At 37.2% G+C, this 21,627-nt stretch overlaps 2 protein-coding genes across 3 annotated transcripts; one reads left to right on the plus strand and one right to left on the minus strand.

The window, feature by feature from the left end:
- Positions 1-575: 575 nt before the first annotated feature.
- On the plus strand, positions 576-13,922 carry LOC132290075 (uncharacterized). The gene is made up of 4 exons (XM_059790043.1): positions 576-912; positions 8,243-8,867; positions 12,209-12,479; positions 13,591-13,922. The coding sequence occupies exons 1-4, from the start codon at positions 789-791 to the stop codon at positions 13,639-13,641; spliced, it is 1,071 nt and encodes a 356-aa protein (XP_059646026.1). The 5' UTR covers positions 576-788; the 3' UTR covers positions 13,642-13,922.
- Positions 13,923-15,260: 1,338 nt separating this feature from the next.
- On the minus strand, positions 15,261-20,300 carry LOC132290091 (transcription factor MYBC1-like). Of its 2 annotated transcripts, XR_009475138.1 has the most exons (3): positions 19,025-20,300; positions 18,300-18,476; positions 15,261-15,491 (listed from the first exon to the last, which is right to left on the minus strand). XR_009475138.1 is itself a non-coding variant. In XM_059790045.1 (2 exons), exon 1 carries the CDS (start codon positions 19,874-19,876, stop codon positions 19,031-19,033), a length of 846 nt encoding a protein of 281 aa, XP_059646028.1. In that variant the 5' UTR covers positions 19,877-20,300; the 3' UTR covers positions 18,193-18,476; positions 19,025-19,030. The 2 variants fall into 2 exon arrangements, 1 of the variants encoding a protein (XP_059646028.1); XM_059790045.1 differs by lacking the exon at positions 15,261-15,491 and having other exon boundaries at positions 18,193-18,476.
- Positions 20,301-21,627: the final 1,327 nt, after the last annotated feature.

Here is a 21,627-nt window from a genome sequence, read left to right on the forward strand (position 1 = left end):
AATAATTAAATATTAAATTACCTGGTACAAAGTTTTCAATTGAACTTTTTGCTTATCCTCTTATCTTGCAAAAACGGAAACTTAGATAAATGCTTTATAAACATATGTATAAAAAGAACATATTTCATTTAGCTTTTTTATGCCTACTATAACTAGTTATTTCGGTTTTCTATTAGCGGCTTTAACTATAACCTGGGCTCTATTTATTTGTTGTATAACATTAAAAATATTAAAAATTGTAATTTTTTAGTATCCGTGTTAGTAAAATCTTTGTCGAAATTTTATTTAAAAATAAATTCAAGTTTTAAAATTTAAATCCAATCCCAATCTCATGATCCGAATACCTCTTTGTCCACTCACATAAAATTTTCAACAGAGAATCAAATTATTCGGATTAGTCCCACCCGATTCCCAACTGATGTAGCCAACGGAATTCAACACGTTCGGGGTTAGGGTCGGCTTTTGTACAACCCAAACGCTGATCCGGATATTGTATGGATCGGGGCTTTTTTAGACTTTTCACGTTGAGAAGAGAAGACAAGAGAATTTTATTCATAAACAAAGAAGTCTTTATCCCTTTCTTCTCTCTCTTGCGTTCCCCTCTTGCCTCTTTGGTTGGGGGATAAGAGAGAGGGTTTTCGTTCTGATGCTCAGAAAAAGAGAAGTCTCTTCTTCTTAAACCTTCCCCGTCGGGAGGAGAGAGAAGAAGATACTTACTTTTGAAGAGAGTAAGCGTTGAGCTATAGATATATACATATATTTAAAGAGATATATCTTTTGGATTCGCCATGGATTTAACTCTACCAACCACCAATGATGGCGTGGTCGCTCCGAATGAAAAGGAGCCCTTCGCGTCACTGGTCGATCCCTTCTTGGTTGAGGCTCTTCAAAACCCTCGTCATCGTGTCACCAGTGAGTTTCTTTTTACGCTTTTCGTTCCTATTTTATCCTGATTCACTCTAATTCCATGCCTTTACTCATGTTCATAGATTGATTCTGGGTGTTAGATTTATTATTTATTTTATATTTTAGATCTCCCCTGCAATTTTTGACCTTGTGTCCTCATGTCCTTCAATTACGTATCTGTGCGTGTATATTTCATTGGACCCTATTAGGGTTAGGGTTTGAATGAAGAGTGGATTGGGATTTAATGTTCTAGGGACGCGTAGCTGTGTCAGATCTGAAGAGGTTTGTATTGTCATTTAGTATTCGTCAGCTTTATTTTCTGCTGTCATAGAAATTGTTTTGTCAGACTATATTGTAGATCTGATATCTCCAAGATTAATGAAGCATTTTCTTTTTGTGTGTGAAGACCTAACGTTGTCACTTGTAGTAATTGAATTGGCTAGATATATGTGTGTTTGTATGAATTGAGGAGAAACACGACTTACATGTGTGCATACAATATACATGCAGAGAAGAGCTGCTTCTTGACAACTTTTTTATATTGGTTGATCAAATAAACTTTCAATAGCTTTTATAGAAGCATAATCAAATATGTAATATTGTGATTGAATTGTTGTAGTGAAAAACCAGTCTCATGAAAAATTGGAAAAACAGCAAATTTTAGAAGTGTTTTTATATGAATGTTTATGTGATAATCATTATTGTTAAGACTTTTTGATAGAAGGGACGATGTATAAACTATCATGTCTTATTCTCATAACTTGTTTGGACTTCCTTCACATACTTGAACTGAATTGATGATATCTAATGACAAATTGCCTTTTGGGTCTCATTTGTGATTTAAACTTTTCTGGTCTCATAGATATAGTCGCCATGTCATACATCTAATATTTAAGATTTTTATTGCTATGTGTAGGATATCATTGACCATGAATTCTTTTTGAATATAGGACCCTCTTTTTATTCATAAGTTTTTGTTTTTAAATCTTATTTTATTTATTTAAAGTGGGATATTTTTCAAGTTACTATACTGATATAGAATTGAGTTATTGCAGTGAATTACTATTTATGTTACCACAGTGAGATAATCTTCACGCTATTGTTATATTGAACTTCATAGACTTGGACTTTGTTTGGTTAAGTACAAGGCAAATGAAAGGCGATGATACCATGAGTTATGAAAAATAGTGCTGACCACTCTTCGTGTTTATATAACTTAGGAGAGGAAAAAGGAAAAGATAGTAACAACCATTCATTGCATTTCGGAAAAGATAATAGAGAGAAGAACGGAAAGGAAAGGATTGTTTTATTGTGCATGTTAAGGGTAAAAGGGAATTCACTTGCTATTAAAAAAACAAGGGAAAAGAAAATAAATGTGCAATGGCCAACGAGTTTGTAAACCCCTCCCTCCAAATCCATCCCGTCCTCCTCTTTTTTAAAACAAACACAAGTTTAGATTATTCTCCAAACCATTCCCTTTCTTTTTCTCTCATTTCTGTCAATCCAAACTGGTCGTTATATTTCCTTTTTATGGCCTCGTTCACTTTGTATTATTACCTACTACTGCTGCTGCTGCTGCTGCTGCTGTTGTTGTTGTTGATGGTTGGATTACTTTAGTTGAAGGGCTGCAAATTATTTGTGAAGGTGTTAGGGTTGTGTTGTAATTAACTAATTATTCCTTGAGAACTTAGGAAATTTTTAGTTGAAGTGTTGCAGCTTTAAAATGTGTATTCTATGTTACTTATAAAAAAAATGTGCATTCTATATTGAGTATTAAGTCTATAGAAAGAAAAGAAAAAGTAAAGGGGATTGCAGGGAGGAGATCTCCCCTTAAAGTATGGAAGGAGATCTCCTCAAAAAGTAAGGAAGAGAATAAAAAAAGATTGGTCTAGAAAATAAAGGACTATTACTTGAATTCTGAAAGAAGAAAAGATTAGAATAATTATCATGACTGCAATCCCTTTTGGGGTTTCTAAAGACAATTTACTTTCGTACAAGAAAAAAAAGAAAAGCAAAAGAAAAGGAATTTTAAGTATTGTGATGCAATTAACGTTTCTTGGTCTTATGGTACACTGTTTCTATTTTATTTTTTCAGTAAGAATGGTGCTTTGTCACTTTCCTTCGCACTTACTGAATTTTCATTAGGGTTTTCGAGTTATTGAAGCCTCTTGCATGCCCAGTAATAAATGACAATCAAACAGAGTCTGGGTCAGTAATATGCACTTGAATATACAAATTTATGGTTGCTTGCACCTAATACAATCTGTAATTATCCCGGGCATGCTCTAGATATTTTGATCATAGTAGGCAAGATATGCCTTAGATTCAGAAATGTACTACAACTTTTGGATACACATTACAAGTTTTTATATATGCATAAATAGTATATGTATCAAGGTATTAACTTGTAGCAACTAGTAATTGAGGCCATAAGGGTAACAGATGCAATGATGCGGATTCGTGATGACATGGTTACCAAAATTTTTTATTTTATTTTTGGTTGCATTAAGCCCCCAAAATGTTGGTGTGCACACGTTTTAATGCCAAATCCCACAAATTTGGGCTTTAAATGTTATTTTGATAAACTTATAAGGTTGTTTAGTACGAAGAATTTTACATTGAGGAGGATGGCTTCACTTGGGGTTTTTCTGGGGTGTATGGGCCGGTTGATGATGGTGTGAGGGATGGATTGTGGGAGGAGTTGAGTGGCGTGAAGGGGAGGTGGTCTCTTCCTTGGTGCGCGGCAGGAGACTTTAATGTGGTTAGATCCCCGGCGGAGAGATCCACAGATGGTCCGTGGAATTAGGCTATGATGCACTTTTCTGATTTTATTGAAGGCCACTAGCTTATTGATCTCCCTCTTGAGGGAGCTTCTTTCACTTGCTCCAATGGAAGGGAAGCTCCAACTTTCTCTCGCCTTGATAGATTTTTGATTTTCGGTGACTCGGAGGAGAAGTTCCTGGATGTTGTTCAAGCTGTATTGGCTAGGGTGACGTCGGACCACATTCCCTTGGTTTTGGACTGTGGAGGTTTGAGATCTCGCAGCACTCCTTTCAGATTCGAGAACATGTGGCTTCGTGCGGATAATTTCCAGGAATCTGTGCATTCTTGGTGGGAGGAGAACCTGGTGGTGGGTACCTCGAGCCATATTCTTGCAGGAAAGCTTCGACTCCTGAAAAATAATCTCAAAAGGTGGAATAAGGAGGTGTTCGGGAGCTTGGTGTGGAGGAAGAATAGGGCTTTGGCTGATATTGCTGAGATTGATAGATTGGAAGGGGAGGGTGTTATTTCTGAATCTCAACGTAATAGGATAGCAGCTTGTCAGGCAGAATGTGTGGAGATTGCTCTTTTGGAGGAAATTTCGTGGCGCCAGAAATCTCGGGCATTGTGGCTCAAAGAGGGAGACTGGAATACGAAGTTTTTTCATAGAACTGCTAATGCTCATAGGAGGAGTAATCATATTGGGCGGATGTGTGTGGATGGTGCGGTCTTGACTTCGGAGGAGGAGGTGCGAAGCGATATTCTCTCTTTTTACCAAAGGCTTTATTCTGAGCCTCTTCGTTGGAGGCCACGTCTGGTCTTCACTTTGATTCTATTTCTGCCTTGGAAAGGGATGGGTTGGAAAGTCCTTTTTCAGAGGAGGAGGTGCTGAAGGCTTTAAAGAGTTACAATGGTGATAAGTCTCTAGGCCTTGATGGTCTCACGATGAGATTTTTGTTGGAGAGCTGGGAGGTGGTTCGATACAAGATTATGGGCACCTTTCATGAGTTCCATTCCACGGGGCAGTTTGAGAAATCGCTTAACGCATCTTTTATTGCCCTTATTCCTAAGAAGGGTGGTGCTTCTAATATCAAGGATTTTAGACTTATTAGTCTAATTGGGTGCATTTACAAGCTCATCGCAAAAGTCCATGCCTTTAGATTGAGGGAGGTCTTGGATGGAGTTATTTCTGAGTCTCAGAATGCTTTCATTGGGGGTAGACAGATCCTGGACTCCGCCCTTATTGCCAGTGAATGTGTGGATTCTAGACTTTGCAGTGGGACTCCTGGTGTTCTTTGCAAGTTGGATATCGAGAAAGCCTATGATCATGTTTGCTGGATATCAAGTTGGAGAGGATGGGCTTTGATGAGAGATGGAGGAAATGGATTGTTTCATGTGTTTTCACTGTCAGGTTTTCGGTGTTGGTGAATGGGTCTCCTTCGAGGTTCTTCGGCAGTTCTCGCGGCTTGAGGCAGGGGGACCCTCTCTCCCCATTTCTTTTTATTATTGTTATGGAGGCCCTTAGTAGGTTGATGAGAAGGGCGGTGGACTTGGGTTTTATTAGGGGTTTCAAGATCGACCCCGACTCAGCTCAGCAGATGGAGATCTCTCACTCACTTTTTGCGGACGACACTATTGTTTTTTGTGAGGCAGAGGTGTCCCAGTTAAGGTATCTGAGATGTGTTTTGGTTTGTTTTCAGGTTGTTTCTGGCTTGAAAGTTAACGTGGGTAAGAGTGTGATTGTTCCTGTGGGGGAGGTTCAGGAGGTGGACACTCTGGCTGCTGTTTTAGGGTGGGGGCCGCAACGCTTTGCCGCTGGGGGACTCGGCCAGGAGGGTGGGAAGTTGGAACCCAGTGATTGAGCGGGTCAAGAGAAGATTAGCTGGTTGGAAAAAGCAATATCTGTCAAAGGGTGGTAAAGTTACGTTAGCGAAGAGTACTTTGTCTAGCCTCCCAACGTACTTTCTTTCGCTTTTTCGGATTCCAGTCTCTATTGTTGGAATAATTGAGATGCTCTAACAGAACTTCCTTTGGGGGGGTCGCGGAGAGGAGTTTAAGTATCATCTTGTCAAATGGGAGCAGGTTTGCAGGCCTATTCAGTTGGGAGGGCTTGGAATTAGGAGATTGACCCCTTTCAATAGTGCTCTTCTTGGCAAGTGGCTTTGGAGATTTGGCAATGAAAGACATAGATTATGGAGAAGGGTTATTTCGTGTCGCGTTGGGGAGGAGAGAGGAAGGTGGTCAGTTAGACTAGTCAGGTCTGCTAGTGGGGTGGGGGTGTGGAGGGCCATTGGAAAGGGGTGGGATGTTTTTTCCAAACATATTAGATTTAGAGTTCGGGATGGAAGGAATGTCCGGTTGTGGGAGGATTCATGGTGTGAGGATACATTGGCTCTTTTGTTCCCCAGGCTTTTCAGGATCGCTGTTGACAAACATGTTATGGTTACTGACTGCTATCGCCTTGATAGCGGAAGGTTGTCTTGGGATGTGCGCTTCCAGCGAGCTTTTCAGGATTGGGAGTTGGATGATGTCACCGGGTTTTTGGCTCTCCTATATAGACAGGAGGTGGAGGGTATTGGTGCAGATTCCTTGATTTGGGTGCCTTCTTCTCAGGGGATGTTCCAGGTCCGGTCCTTTTTTGTGTGTCTCTGGTTTTCATGGTACCAACTTCCCATGGAAGACGGTGTGGATGTCTAAGGCGCCTCTTAGGGTGGCCTTTTTTGTGTGGACTGCAGCTTGGAGTAAGATTTTGACTTTGGACAACTTGAGGAAGCGAAGGCATATCATTGTTAATCGATGTTGTCTTTGCAAGATTAATGGGGAGTCAGTGGATCATCTTCTGTTGCATTGTCATGTGGCTCATGATTGTTGGAGTATGATTTTTGGCTTGTTTGGTATTCATTGGGTCATACCTCGGACCACTTGGGAGTTGTTGGATATTTGGAGGGGCCAATGGATGGGGGCTTAGGCGAGAGTTTTCTGAAGGGTGACCCCTTTTTACATTTGGTGGAGCCTCTGGAAAGAGCGAAATGGAAGATCTTTTGATAGGAAGGAGTCCTCCATTGGGGTGCTGAAATTTTCTATTATTTGTACTCGTTTTTTGTTGGGGTCGGGGGAGAGACTACTCTTCTCTTGAGGATATTGTTGACTTCATGGGCTCTTTGAGTTCATAGGATCCGTTTTGTCTTTGTATAGCTTGGGACGCGTTTCCCTTTTGAACGCTTTTTAATACATTTTACTTATCAAAAAAAAAAATAAGTTGCTCTTTGTAAGAAAAGCTTACAAATTTTGTAACCTTCAGTAATAATTGCAGTGAAGCATTTTTTTTGATAAATAATAATTATTGCTGTGAAGCATGAAAATATATTATCTCAATGTCACATAAATACCTTGTGATGTGAAGGTGCAACCAATATTATGTTTTATATAATATCACCACAAAAAAAGAGTAAAGTAGAGGATCCTTACCGAGATTAAAAATTGTGAGTGGGACTTGTTACTTCATCTCCCTGTATGGAAATATGTGTGTAACAGTTTGTATTATGTATCCTCCTGTGAACTAGAATTTCTAGTTGGACTTCAAACTTCATTTTGCTCCAATTTGCTGTCAAATGGCATGCATATTGCTGTTATTTTATATACTTATCATGCTATACCAGAAAAGAAAAGTGGGTGTTGGGGGAATTAAAAGGAATCTAAGAACCATGTTAGGAAAATTAGCTGACAGAGAGTATGAAATTATGTAGTTACAAGGTAGAAGAGTATTTAATGTCTAAGCCTGGAATAGTTTCTTTGGGATTGGGATGGCAACAGAGGATGGGTATGGAACATATCTACACTATCCTGATCTCGCCTTCATCTGATCCTGCTGCAAGCCAATGGAGGGTCACATTGTTTATTAATCTATCCATCTCCAGCCCATCATCTCACACCTGACAAGCAGCACTTCGGGGAGCTTCGACCTTGTATATGGACAACCGTCAGCCACATAGTGTTGTGAATAATAATTAAAATATCATTAAAAATAAAATAAAATATGCATTAACCTGAAAAATTAAAACACAGTCAGAAGATCTTAGATCAGATAATAAGCTTCATTGGCACAATGGTTAAGACGATCAGTGGTGGTAATGGTGGCTTTGTCTCGGTGGTGGTGGTGGGGTGTGTGTGTGTGTGAGAGATAGAGAGAGAGAGACTGACAGATAAGGTTTTTTATAAAAGATATATATTTTACACTTGTAAAAAAATATGTATTCTATTGACACGTAAGTAAAATACATGTACAATAATGGGATACAGGACTCCCTGTTGCTGATATCACCCAAATGCAAAACGGCTTTTCCTTTTTCTATTCAGTTCAGTCCCTATTCCATTTAAATATTTTCCAAACATGTCTCAATAGTGGTGGGGCAGGTAGAAATTTGTCTATTGCCACCCTTCTTTGAGATGCTCCATCTCACTTTTATCTTCGTTGCTGTCTTCAGTTGAAAATAGGATGGCTTTTAATTGTCAGGTAGAAAAATTGGATTAGGGTTTTTTATGCTTTAGTTATGCTTTTTTTTTTTTGGTATTTCAGTTCTGCGGATGGAACTCGATATTCAGAAGTTTCTGCGAAATTCTGATCAGCAGCAGTTTGAGTTCCAACATTTCCCTACATCCTACCTTCGCCTTGCAGCACACCGTGTTGCTCAACACTATGGCCTGCAGACTGTGGTTCAGGATAACATCTTAGACGGTCTGGGAGCTAGAATCATGGCAAGGAAAATGGTAGAAAGCAGATACCCTGCTGTCTGTTTATCAGAAATACCAGCTAAACAGTCTGAAAATGACAAACATGAGCAGATTAAAATTGTCATTAAGCCAAGGCCTAATAAAGCTTTTTTGAATGGAGCCAGTGAACTGGGGAGCAAGCGTAGTCCTGTTAGAACTGTGGAAGAGAGGAAGGAGGAGTATGATAGGGCAAGAGCTCGCATTTTCAGTGGCCCTAGTAGTCCAGAGTCTGAACATACATTTTCTCAATCACCTCTAGATGTGAAGAATTTGTGTTTGGGCAGAGAAGAGCATGAAGGTTGCAGGAACTCCATTGTTGATCCCGAGAAAGCCTTCTGCATTAGGGACATTGGTTCTTCTTCCCGAGTTGCTATTTTTAGAGATAGGGAGAAGGATCGCACAGACCCAGATTACGATCGGAATTATGAAAGGTAAGCATCCCTTCCTGGATTTGAATTGGCATGGAAAGTTACTTGGTTTTTTTTTTTTTTTTGATAAGTGGAAAGTTACTTGGTTGAAAGCTATCACTTTGTATTTGGGATTTTACTAATTCACATTTTCTTTCGATTATCTAAATAAGAACACAACATTTAAGCCATTTGACCATACATTGATAAGGATGGTTATGCAATATAGTAATACATAGGTAATGCAAACTAAAAGTATAGGAATCTTTTGGACACGTCTCTGCTAATTGATCACTTTTTTTTGTTATAGTTGCTGCTCTAGGAACCTCATATCAGTTAATGCCTTGTTACATTGATGTATATAGAAGTTCTGTAAAGTGTTATTTCTTTTGTGATTCCATGAAAGTGTGATGTTGCTGTACCCAGTCAAGTTCACCTTCTTGTTTTTGTTTTTTTTGTTGTTCTTTACCCGAGGTCAGGAAAAATATTATACCAAGATATATATATATATATGTGTGTGTGTGTTGTCTAACAGGCTGTGGATGGTGGATAAATTGTTTTTTTGATCCACAATCAATTGTTAGTTGAAGTAGGAGTGATATTATATGGCCTCATGCTGTCAGACTTTCTAATTTACATGTTTTTTTTCCATTTGAAGTTTTTTACGTGTGAAAGTGCTCTAGACCGTTACCCAAGGCTTTGATAAGTCAGTGTGGGAGCAACAAACTTGACCTAGAGGGGATTAAATAGGTCTTATGGATATTTTTATGATTTTTACTAACCTTTCAAAAATCGTTAATCTTATTTAAATTCCTGTTAGTTGTATCTGACTTTGTGTTATTAGATTTTAAATTTATAACTTAATTTTTTTTCCCGAATATTTATAACTTAAATTCCAATCAACAGATTCATAATTTAGCCACAAACAGAGCAGGGACAAATGAATTTTTACGTGAATTACCCAAGAGGGGGGAAACCACAGGACCTAGTCCAGTCAGGCACAATCCACAAAGTTCACTCCCCTCCAAAACCCTAGTTACCTCTAGACATAGATGACGCCAAACTTCCTTGCCACCCTTCGAAGATGTAGTTTCTTTTTGCCTAACAGGCTGTGGACAGTGTATAAATCGCTTTTTTGGTCCACAATCAATTGTTAGTAGGGGTGGTAGGATATGGCCAAACTGCCTAATTTACATGCTTTTTTCCCTTTGAAGTTTTTGACGTGGGAAAGTGCGCTAGACTGTTGTCCAAGGCTTTGATGAGTCTGAGTGAAAGCATTGAACTTGACCTAGAGGGCAGGGGAGATGAATAGGTCTTATAGATATTTTTCTGCTTTTAATAAACCTTTCAAAAATCGCCAATCTTTCAAAAATCGTTAATCTTTCAAAAATCGCTAATCTTTCAAAAATTCCAATTAGTTATATTTATGACATTGTATTATTAGATTATAGCTTAAAATTTCAATCAACAGATTCACAATTTAGCAACAAAGAAAGTAGTAAGAGTGGAGAAATGAATTTTAACTTGAAAACCCAAGAAGGGAAAAACCATATGACCTAGCCCACTCAGGCACAATCCACCATCGAGAAAGAGATACAACTAGGTTAACAGTTCACTCTCCTTCAAATCCCTAATTACCTCTAAAGACAGACGATGCCAAACTCCATCAAAAGTCTGTACTCCGTCCTTTCACTTGTCTACTGCATCCACTCCTCTTGAACCTCTTTCTCTAATGATTGCTGGCTCATGTCTGCTCTGATTGTTCATTTGAATAGTATTTGGTTGTGATTTTCTACTTGTTTGAGTGTTCAATATCACAAAGGAAAAATCTATGGGAACCCAAGATTTAATAAAACAGATTTTTCTCTCAAGAACTTTTTATCTATGGATGATTGCTTAGACTGGCTATACATATTTATATCCACTAAATAGGAGATTTTTTGAGGGAGAGGAGTCTCCCATTTGGGCTATTAAATACAATATTCTTTCTTCTTTATTGTTTTGGGTAAATGGGCGGGACTGTAATTCAATGGATTCTCTTTTGGATTTTGTGGATAGCTTAAAGCTATAGTGTTGTCTTGGACAGCTGTTGCCTTCTTTGGGAGCGCTCCCCTTTTGAGGGCCTTTTATAAAATCTTACTTATAAACAAAATATATATTTATATCCAATATAGGAATCCCAGACGTTTTAGGAAGTTCAAACCTTGTAAAATTGTATTTTGAGTAGAGTTACCAAAAATTCAGGCCCAACAGGTTCGATCAAATTGCATTGGACACTATTTGATTGATCGACACTTTGATCAATGTATTCTAGTTTTGAAAACAGATTTACCTGGAATATCTTGACTGAACGACTTTTTGATCAATGCTCACCGGAAACTACTAGATCGATCGACCATATGATTGACAGTTATTGTTTTCTGGTTTGAATTCCAGATTTGAAAAATGTGTAAAACTTAAATTTTGAAAAACCATTATTCAGAAACACTTTCAAAACATACTTATGAGCCCAACCGAAGTCAAATTAGGTCAAATGGGGTCATTTAAGGTTATTTACCTATATTCTAAATGTGTAGTTGAGGATGCGAATATTCCATTTTTTTTTTTTTTTCGAGTTGGTACTCACACACACTTGTCTCTTCTGAGACTTGAACTCCTGACCTCCCTTTGGGAAGTAAGAGACTGATACTGTTAGGCCACTGACCCGTTGTGTTTGCTTTGTCATCAAAAGATGTCCACGAACGACTTAAGATACTTTGATGCATTACAGTGTAGGTTTTGAGTAGGAATACACCTACACGATTCATATACCTAACAATATGTTTTAATAAATATGCTGGGTTAGCCTCTTTTTGACACATCTAGTAGATCAAGATTCAATTGTTCTTTCTGTAGCTCTTTTGCATCATACGTCGATTTATCAGAAAATTGTATAATAATTGTTGTACTGAGTATTTCTTAATTTTTTTTAAAAATAATTATTTTTGTTTGCTTAAAATATAAAAGCAATTTTGATGTAATTATGGGTGTGTAGTATTTAGAAATTTTAATTAACTATTAAATGGAGGATATTGCTTGGTGTAATTGTAGAAGCTTGGGTTGAAAAGCATGAGGACTTGGTTCGAGTTTAAGAACAAACACTTTTTGCAAAACAATGCTGAATGTCATGTCCGTCTTCAATCATCTCCTCCCAGCATCTTGTGTGGGTGGCACCTGCCATTGAGTAATGGCCTTTTTTATACTAACCGTGGTTATTGAAACATAATATATATTTTTTATTTAAAAGGCCTTATTGTGGATGCAATATTTTAAGATAAGTGGACCCCTAAACTATCCAAACTAATTCATCTTTTTGACTGATGCAGGTATGTCAAGAGTATTCCAGCTAATCAAAACTCTAGCTTGATGAACATGCAGAAGTTTCAGCCTCCATTTGTGCAGTATGATACCATAGTTCCTAAATTTGGTCAGATGCCAAGGTCCCAGGCTTCCATCAATTTCAGAACCCCTGCTATGAGCCCTTTTTGCACCACAGGGTTGAATCAAACTGCTGGAGATGCTGTCTACATGCAGTGGCCAACTCCTGCCATGATGTATGCACAGTCATATGATCAATTTAGGCATGCTGTTTTTCAGGTACTTTTAATTCCCTATCCATTATGGCTTCTTTCTTTCCCCCACAAAAAAAAAAGGAAAAAAAAAAGACACTATAGCCGTTATTTTTAGCAAAAATGGGAAGATTATAGTTGTAACAAATGGACATTATCTGTATGATTTTGCTTTGTTGATTTACTAGTTTAAAGTTGGGTACGGAAGTTTTAGGTATGATTCAATAAATGTACAAAGTATCTCGAGTGACCAGCATATTTGGGCCTTTTTTTTTTTTTTTTTTTTTTTTTTTTCTGGGCATTTCCTGTTCATGTCTCACAAAGCCAGTGTATGCTTGAGGGTGAATTTTCTCTCCAGAAAAAGTTTTCAAATTAGTGTGAAACATTGGTGAGTGACACGAGATTGCAATAATGGCGAGAATTGCTAAATAGCGTGTTTAAGAATTGAAAGCCTTCTATAAGAGATTCTATGCATATGATGGCTTCCCTGCAATGATCATGCATGTTCATCTCCGAACCTCATAAAGTGCAGGGCATATCGAAAGTGCATTTTCACAAGTAGAATAAATAAATTTTGCATCAGAGAGCATACAATGACGATTTCTGTTGGATATGCTAAGATTTTGCCAAAAAAGTGAACAATTTCTTATGCTGCTTAGGAGTTGATGGCTCTGCCAAGAGTCGCTAATGCTCTGAAAAACAATTCTTATTTCAAGAGGATGTGATTCTTATTTCGATTCCTTTTTCTTGAATGTGAAATTGACTCTGAGATTGAGGTTTAAACATATTGTTTCTACAGATTAGCTGGTTTTTTTTTTTATTTTCTCCCCCCCCCCCTAAATAAGTACATCGTGAAACAGATAGCAAGGAAAATGTCAATTTCAGCAGCAAAACTGATGTGGTTTATGGTTGATATCAATGTTTTGCTTTTAATATGGTTAAGAGTAACATTTAGTCTTTGGTTGCCATGTTTTCTAGTCGCATGGGCTGGATATACCAGCAAGATCATATATTTTGTAAAGTCTGTCAGCAATATCATATCTAGTACCATATGGTATTAGTTTTCCTTGCCCATGTAACTTGCATAATTTGTGTCTGATTAATTCCCATCAATTCACGAAAATTTTACTGTTTTGCAGGCCCCTTACTGTCAGCAGCCTCTGAGCTTCAATTATTCACAAAACCACTGACAATCTGATGGGAAATGTCTGTACAACAGAAATTATTAAATGCAGTTTGCCCTTTTCATTTAGGTTTGCTCTTATTAGGTTATTTGTCAAAGACAGGCTTGTTATAATCACCATCCTCAGTTTCTTTTTATTTTCGTTTTGGTGTCTTGACGTTAGGGATGGGGTATGGATGCTGCTACTGATCTAAATATTTTATTTATTTGTAGTGGAATACATGCATATTTGCCATACACAATTCTTCTATAAATATTTTTAGGGTAAATGCATATTTGGAACCAAAATCTTTCTTGTATTCACATCACACAATGATTGATATAGATGTTTTAGTATTCATATGATGTGTCTGTATATATAAAATAAATACTTGGGAGCAGTATTAGAGAGTCTGAATTCGGAACTCTTCCTAACATTTCCCCGGTCGGACATGGATCCCCTCCGGTATATTCTATCCAAGCTTACATCTGACCTGAATTTTAAGTCTGATCATGTAGATGTTGAAATCGAAAGTTAAAAACAAAACTCAGATGAAAAAAAAAAAAAAAAAAAAAATTTGTTAGACGAATTACAATCAAAAGTTAAAAACAGGAACAGGGTGCCATTATGCCAGAGGGCTGGGTGTGCGGTTCTTAATTACAGGCAGCCTGTGTGATTACTTATCATAATTGGCCTTGACTGCATTGCATTGCATTGGTGTGGGATGTGTCTTTCAATTTTTAGGTGATAATATTGTTCGAATGATTAAAATCAGAGCTGGGCATGTGGACAGCCATCCAATTTTTATAAAAGTTGTTAAGACTAGAGAAAAGATATAAAGAAAACATTAGCCAAATTTTAGTTGCCTGGGCTCCATATTTGCCTGCATCGATCTCAAACCCACCCACCCACCCATTGTTTAACAATGACATGACATGACATGCTCGATCAAAATGACGCGCTTCTGTTTTAGTTAAACAATTTTCTGCTTAAGGAAGATGTTTGCAATCACATCTAGATCTTACATGGAGGTAGGTTATATATAACTTAATGAATTTGAAGTGTAGATTAGAAGCACTAGATTGGAATTCATGGGGGAACAAAGGAAAGAAACCAGGAATATAAATAATTCTGTTCAAGCCAAATAATAGTGGGCATTTATGAGAGTATATTGTCCTTTTGATGTATTCAAAAGTGCAGGAAGTCGCAAAAACACAACAAGGGCAAGAGTTGTTGACATGAGACTGATCTTTGAAAAGGCTGGCTACACTGTGGCCCCCAGAAAAATTCATTTGGGATTACATTCAACAGGTATATTTGCACATAATTAATCATTCTGATTCAAGCTAGAATAATACTCTCGGTTGAGGGGCCATTTATATCTGGAACTCAATCCTATGCTAGCGTGCATATGAAAATGCCAGTACCAGAAATGACATGCTTGGTAGTATTCCCTTGAAATCGGATCGGATATGAAAGATAAACCTACTGGGGGATACATACGACTCCATCAGACTTGGTGCACCCCCAGCTTTTAGATCACAGTCACAGAGTGAGAGATACTCCAACTCCAAGCTCACATACCTGTCCTCTCCTGTCCTGGTAATGGTAATAATACAACATAGGATGATGATGTACTGAGAGGATTTAGTGAACACTGAATGACAAATAAAGATTGTCAACTAACATACAACCCCATCACCATTACGTTTAAAACTAGAAGAATAGCCTCACCATATAATACAAAACCTTGAACTCAGGATAAGGAGAATACTTAGAATGCTTGCTACTGCCCCCAGCAATCCAAATTGCAGCCACTTGAAACATACATTCCAAGTTTTCATCTTTTTGGTCAGCAAGAGAGCATCAACGAGTTTCTGGCAATTTTTTCACGCATTTGGTTAGCATAAATTTTTTTCAAGAAAGCTGTGGAAAAGTGCCATTCCATGGTTTCACACGCATGAAAGTAGCAAGAAAATATTATGATTTACCTAAAAGGCATCATCTTTGTTAAATAGGATAACAAATCTAAATAAATTTGTATCAAATAAATTTTTTTTTTTTTTTTTTTTTTTTTTTTTTTTTTTTTCTGTAAAAAATAAAAGAAATATAAGAATTTATTATGTCACAGGAGGGCTTTAACACAAGCAAAAATCTATACAAAATATAGAAACTTCAGTCAAAATGTAAACCTTGGCCCTAGTGCGCTAAAAGCACACACTGCTGGTGTTTAAGGTGAAACGTCCCAAGAAAACGGGGATGACGCTTTTAGATTCCTACAGATATAATAACATTCAGCACCAGAAAGTTCAATGAAAGAAATAATAAAGTCAAGCGCATTCATTCAACAACTACTTTGACACTTCCTTGATCTGAACATATCACTGTTCTGAGAATCATCCCTCAAACTAGTAGCATTCAATTCGTTTCCTCAACTGTAGCATCAATGAAATCTACACCCCACACACCAAAAAAAGGAAGAACTACAGCATCAATGAACAGATATATATCATATAAAAGTTGTCTCCATATGAGGCAACTTTCCAAAGGTAAATCATCCCTTGACTAGATCATCTAACAGATTCAAGTTAGATGGTATCCGGCTGCTAATCAAATAATGCCCCCATTTGTCAATGAAGATCATTTCTTAAAAAATAAATTATTGAAGAAAGACAATGTGCAACAAATCATGAGAACAATTGTGAAAAATGGTTGAAAAATATCCACTGTTTGATGGAGCCACAAAGATATTTAATGTGATCAACTTGGTTTGTAAGTCAGCACAACGTTATTTCAAAACTAATTGGAAATACTTGATTATGAAACCAACTTTGGATTTCAGAACAGAGAATAATACAAATGGAATTATGGAAGTAATTAACAGCAACATTGTAAATTTGTGATAGAGATGCACAAGGCATGCTTTCCTTTAGAGAAAATTCTTTGGAATGTCATTTAACTAATAAAACCCAAAACTTGGCTGATGCCCCAAAATTTCAGAATTTTAAGAAACTGTTGGTAAAAGAAGGTAGGCACTTCATGATGGGTTTGGTAACACTTCAGTTGCCAAGAATCTCGAGGAAATTAAAAGAAAATTTTAGATTCTTGCAACAATTATATTCATGAATGGACTAAACATTTCAAGTTTTATTTTCCAACATCTCCACAGCAAATATATGGAATACCAGCCATTGTTCAGCTCATTAATTCTTTATGTCATTCTTGGATAAGTAATGAAATATACTATAATGAGTATTTACTAAACCAGGTCTAGTACACTAAAACATCGCACTAACAAGCCTGAGGTTGTGGGTTCATGTTTAAAAGTGACTGCTTTGTGCAAAATAATGCCAAACATAATACACTAAAAGGTTTCATTGAAAAAGTTCTATGGGATTGCTAACACATTTCCCTGGATCAGATGGCAGAGATTAACCTGATGATGATACGCATCCCCTAACTTGATAAAGCTCAGTCACACATGGCATACGTATTTCTGTCGCTACATAATTTATTATAGCAGTGACACACATCATGAATAAATTTCATGGTTTGAATCTTGAATGATACGTGGCTTTCTCTCATAGGCCAAATTTCTTATATATATATATATATATGGTAATATGAGGTGATTTTAGGCTATTTTCTTGTAAATAAAATTCTCATCTTTTAAAATAGTCTAAAACATAGTGAATTGTTCTAAATGAAATCCGATTAAAAAAGTGGACAAATGAATGATTCAATACAAATAAATAATAAAAAGATTCATAATATCGTTTAATTAAACTTTGTTTTCATAATAAAATTTAATTTAATGGGTTTTTTTTTTATTTTTTTATTTTTTATATATATATATTTTTTTGTGATCGAGTTTGAATCACAGGGAATGAAACTAAAGTTTTTCAATTAACATCACGGAAACCATTAGCCGAGAAGTTTATTGCAGAGAAAAGATTGATTTTCATTCCCAAAATTTGATAGCATGGTTATATTCATGGAATAATAAGCCTTTCTCTAACTAAAAACCCTTCTTCACAACTACTCATCTCTATCTCTTCTTATACATATATGTATCATATTCTATTCCTCCCAGACATATAGAGAGAGATGCATTCCCTAAATAAATCTGTATCTACTCTCTCTTCAAAGAAGGAATAAAAACTTTCCAAGTAAAAAAGAGAACGAAATATAAATAAAAAAGAAAAAACATGGCAAATAGAATGCTGCCACATTTTTCATGATAAAATCATGAAAAAACTTTCCTGATGTTTATCATTTTCCTATTTATTATCTGCACCTTGTTTTAGAATGTTTTGAGTTTCAATTAGAATCATGATAGTAGTTTGAATCAAGAGTGAAGAAGTGAATATTTTAGTTTAGAACTTTAGATGGACATACATTTATCGATGATGACGAATTGCTAGTACTGTCACCTCAGACTTGATCAAAGATAACAACAGAGCAGGAAAGGGAACACAATATTGAGAAGAGCTAAACAGTGAAGCACTTGGTAACCTAGCAATTTCATGAAATCAAGCTACCATTCATCAATGTTTCCTTTTCTGAAGCACTAAAATAGGATTAAGATTTCAATAAAATCAGTTTCATAACTTTATTGATTCCCCAAAATGTTAGGGGTTTAAGTGATCTATGGAAACACACAATTTACAACAAGAAGGACTCACCTCTACATAAAGCTTAATGCAGAAACACTATAATTGATTTCTACACAGGACAGGAGATTTCCAGGAAATTGCCGAAAAAGACAGTACCAAGTAAGCCATCCATTCCACGCATCATGCCGAGTCCCAATTCTTAGATTTCTAGATAGCGCTCAGCAGAATTGTACTCCACACGTTTACCTGCAAGCTCATTATGTATGTAGTCAATCTTTTGTTTGGGCCACAACCATCACCACCGGCAATAACAAACAAAACTCCTTGACAAACTAAGAAAACTCCATGGAAGAAAAGTCAGCCACTGGTCAAACTACAACTCAAAGTAGCAACCTCTAAGAAAGCCATCCATTATTGCTGCTCAGAACTACAACTTAATTACACACGTACCGTAGAAGTCCAAGGAAATGAAGGTTACATAATTGACACTACTCAACCCAACCCACCAATGCAATGCAATGCAATGCTAATAAATTAATAATCATTAAGACAAACATAACTGAATCGGGCGGCAACAGGATGACGAAGATGCCACCATCTATCTAAAGAGAAAATTTGCAGTTCCATAAAAACCCAATACCAATTTAATTCTCTCTCTAAGTAAAGACTCCTCACCACAACTAAAACGACCACAAGAATATATAACAAGTTATACATTCACAAGACGGAGCGATAATAAGCTGAATTGACAAGAAGAACAAGAAGGTGAGAAAGCAACAGAAGAGAAGAGTTACCCAAATTCAATCATCCCCAGTTGGAAATAAAGTAAGAACTTTCCTCCCATTTGCTGCTGTTGCCGATTCTAAGTCCTCTACATAATTATTATGCAGTGGTGCTCCCATTCGATGAACCTGCTGCGACTGCCTTGTCAGAAATGGATGCTCAAACTGCCCATTTGGTGGGGACCCAAAATGCCCCACCTGACGATACTGCATCTGCATCTGCGGATGTCCAGCCACAGCCGCCGCCGCCGCCGCCATCTGCTGATGGTGGTGCTGCAACGTCGCCACAGGCACAAAAGGCAAGAAATGCTCTGAATTGGGGCGACCCGGATGCAAGAAATGAGCGGGCACCGGCGAGCTGGCGAACAAATGATCGGTGGCGGGATCGGCTGGGGGCCCCAATCCCCCACCGGCACCTCCGCCACCGCCGGAGAGACCCTGCATACGCTTCAAGTAAAGGCGGTATTTCTGGAGATGACTGGCCACGTTCTCGCGAGTTAAGCCATCTACACTCATGAGCTGCATTATGGTCTTGGGGACGGCGTTCTTGATCCCCAAGTGGGCTACAGCATCAACGAACCTCTTGTGGAGTTGGGGCGTCCACACGAGGCGGGGGCGCTTGAGGGTGCGTGCGGGCTCATCAGCGCCAGCACCCAAATCGGTGGAATCGAATTCGGCGGAGGAGTTGGGTTGGGAAGAGGGGGGCTGAGGCGGCGGTGGTGGTGGTGGTGGAGTGTTGGGAATATCAAAAGCGATGGCGAGATCAGGGGAAATTAGGGTCTGGGTCAACGGCATCAGCTCTTCGGGGGATGGGAGTTGTTCTTCCCATCTTGAGAACCAATTGGAGTCCTCGTCTTCCCTCATTCTTCTTCTCGATCAACACTAACAACTTCTTTCTTTCTTTCTTTCTTTGGGTTGGGTAGTAATTTTTGGCCTTTCGAGATTTATTTGTGGGGTTTGTAATTGATAAACGGAATCAATAACCAGAAGCAAGACTACATAGACAGATATATACAAGTCAATCAGGAAAGGAGGGTCAATGGTGGATCAGGATGGGAGAAAAAAATCCCAAGGATATAATTGGTAAGATGGATTTATTTCTCTTTCTAACTGTAAGAAGATTGATTTGATTGTGTAGAGAGATAGATTGAATGTGGAGAAGGAGGAACGAATATTGGGGGCGGTTTTGCTGGCTTGGGGATGGTGGTGGAGGGGGAGGGGTGTTCGAGGTGGATCTTGTTTTCTTCTTCTTTTTCAGCTTTTATTATGGTTACTGTTGTTGCTGATTGCTACTAGTCAAATAGAGTAGTATATATAAATATAAATATATTTATATATATATATACAGGCAGTCTACCATGTGGTACAAAACAACGAACTTCTCGACGGATTAAAAGTCAAATAATTAATTATATTTTACTATTTTATAAAATGTAACTATAATTAAAAATATTAACTTTAATAGTGAATTTACCATAGTTAGCAAATACAATCTCTCGCCTCCTTAATTCTCAAAATCACTCTAATTTACATTATATATTACCCATAATGGAGAGTTTTCTATGGAGAGTTTTAGTATATGAGCAGTACCCATAATGGAGAGTTTTTTTATTTCTGTCTCAGTATTGGAGTTTCAAAAAATCCAAATTTAGAGACTTTTTATTGTTTTCAAGGCAGGATTAAGTGTGATAACTGGTCTATCTTAATTGAAAAGCAGAGTAGTACCCATAATGTAAATATGTATGGGCCGGCCCTAATTAATTTGTTTTCTAGACATGGTTGTCCATATGGATTGACCTGAGAGAATTGTGCTTCTGATTACACTTTCGACACTCGAATTTCCATTTCTTAGCCGTCGAAATCATCATTCATAATGCAGATAATAGCACCAAAAGTGGAGAATAGTGTAGTACAATAAGTGAACAAATATTTGCAGAGATATTTTCGATGTAACTCATGCAACTTCACTTTAAATCTTCTTCTCAGACTGCTGAATGGATTCCCTCCATGGACAAATTCAAAATTTATTTCCACTATGATAATTACAACTGTCAAATTTTTTATTTTCTATTTTTATTGTCATAAACCAGTTTATAAGTTTCTCTTTCTCGCGCCCTTCTAAAATTTTAATATCTAGTCATCTTTTAACTGTTGTAGGATTGTTATATGATATTCGACATAAAACATAATAAACAATATCAGTAGGACATGAAACTTTTCAAGCCAAAACCAACTTGAGTATTATTATTATTACTATATATATAATGTAAATTAGATCGATTTTGAGAATGAACAAGTTGAAACTACAAAAGCATTGAATTAGTGACCATCCAATCAAATATAAATGAGTTTCTCAATGTATGGTGACCTTTTATTATTTTCATGGCAAGATTAAGCAATATATGCTTTCTGTTTGAGACTCCATTAATTATTAGGAGTTGTGCTTATTCACGAACCCTAAAAATAAAAAATTGGTATCCTTTGAACCCTAAAAAAAAAAAAAAAAGGCCCATTCACAAAGTGTGGAAAATAATGGGTCTAAAGAAAAAAATTAAGAGAACAAAAAAATAAAAAATAAATAAGAGAACAATAGTCCGGCCATCAAGGGAAAAAAA

The sequence above is a fragment of the Cornus florida genome, unplaced genomic scaffold (assembly GCF_030987335.1).
Source record: "Cornus florida cultivar Cherokee Brave unplaced genomic scaffold, ASM3098733v1 CherokeeBrave_3.0.0_Hap2_Chr02, whole genome shotgun sequence".
NCBI classification, from domain to species: Eukaryota; Viridiplantae; Streptophyta; class Magnoliopsida; order Cornales; family Cornaceae; genus Cornus; species Cornus florida.

Excerpts from the sequence above, each read along its gene's own strand:
- LOC132290091 (XM_059790045.1), bottom strand. The coding sequence starts at position 19,876 with ATGAGGGAAGACGAGGACTCCAATTGGTTCTCAAGATGGGAAGAACAA.
- LOC132290075 (XM_059790043.1), top strand. The coding sequence starts at position 789 with ATGGATTTAACTCTACCAACCACCAATGATGGCGTGGTCGCTCCGAAT. Across the intron at positions 8,868-12,208 it reads TACGATCGGAATTATGAAAG|GTATGTCAAGAGTATTCCAG; the intron begins GTAAGCATCCCT and ends TGACTGATGCAG. Across the intron at positions 12,480-13,590 it reads TTAGGCATGCTGTTTTTCAG|GCCCCTTACTGTCAGCAGCC; the intron begins GTACTTTTAATT and ends ACTGTTTTGCAG.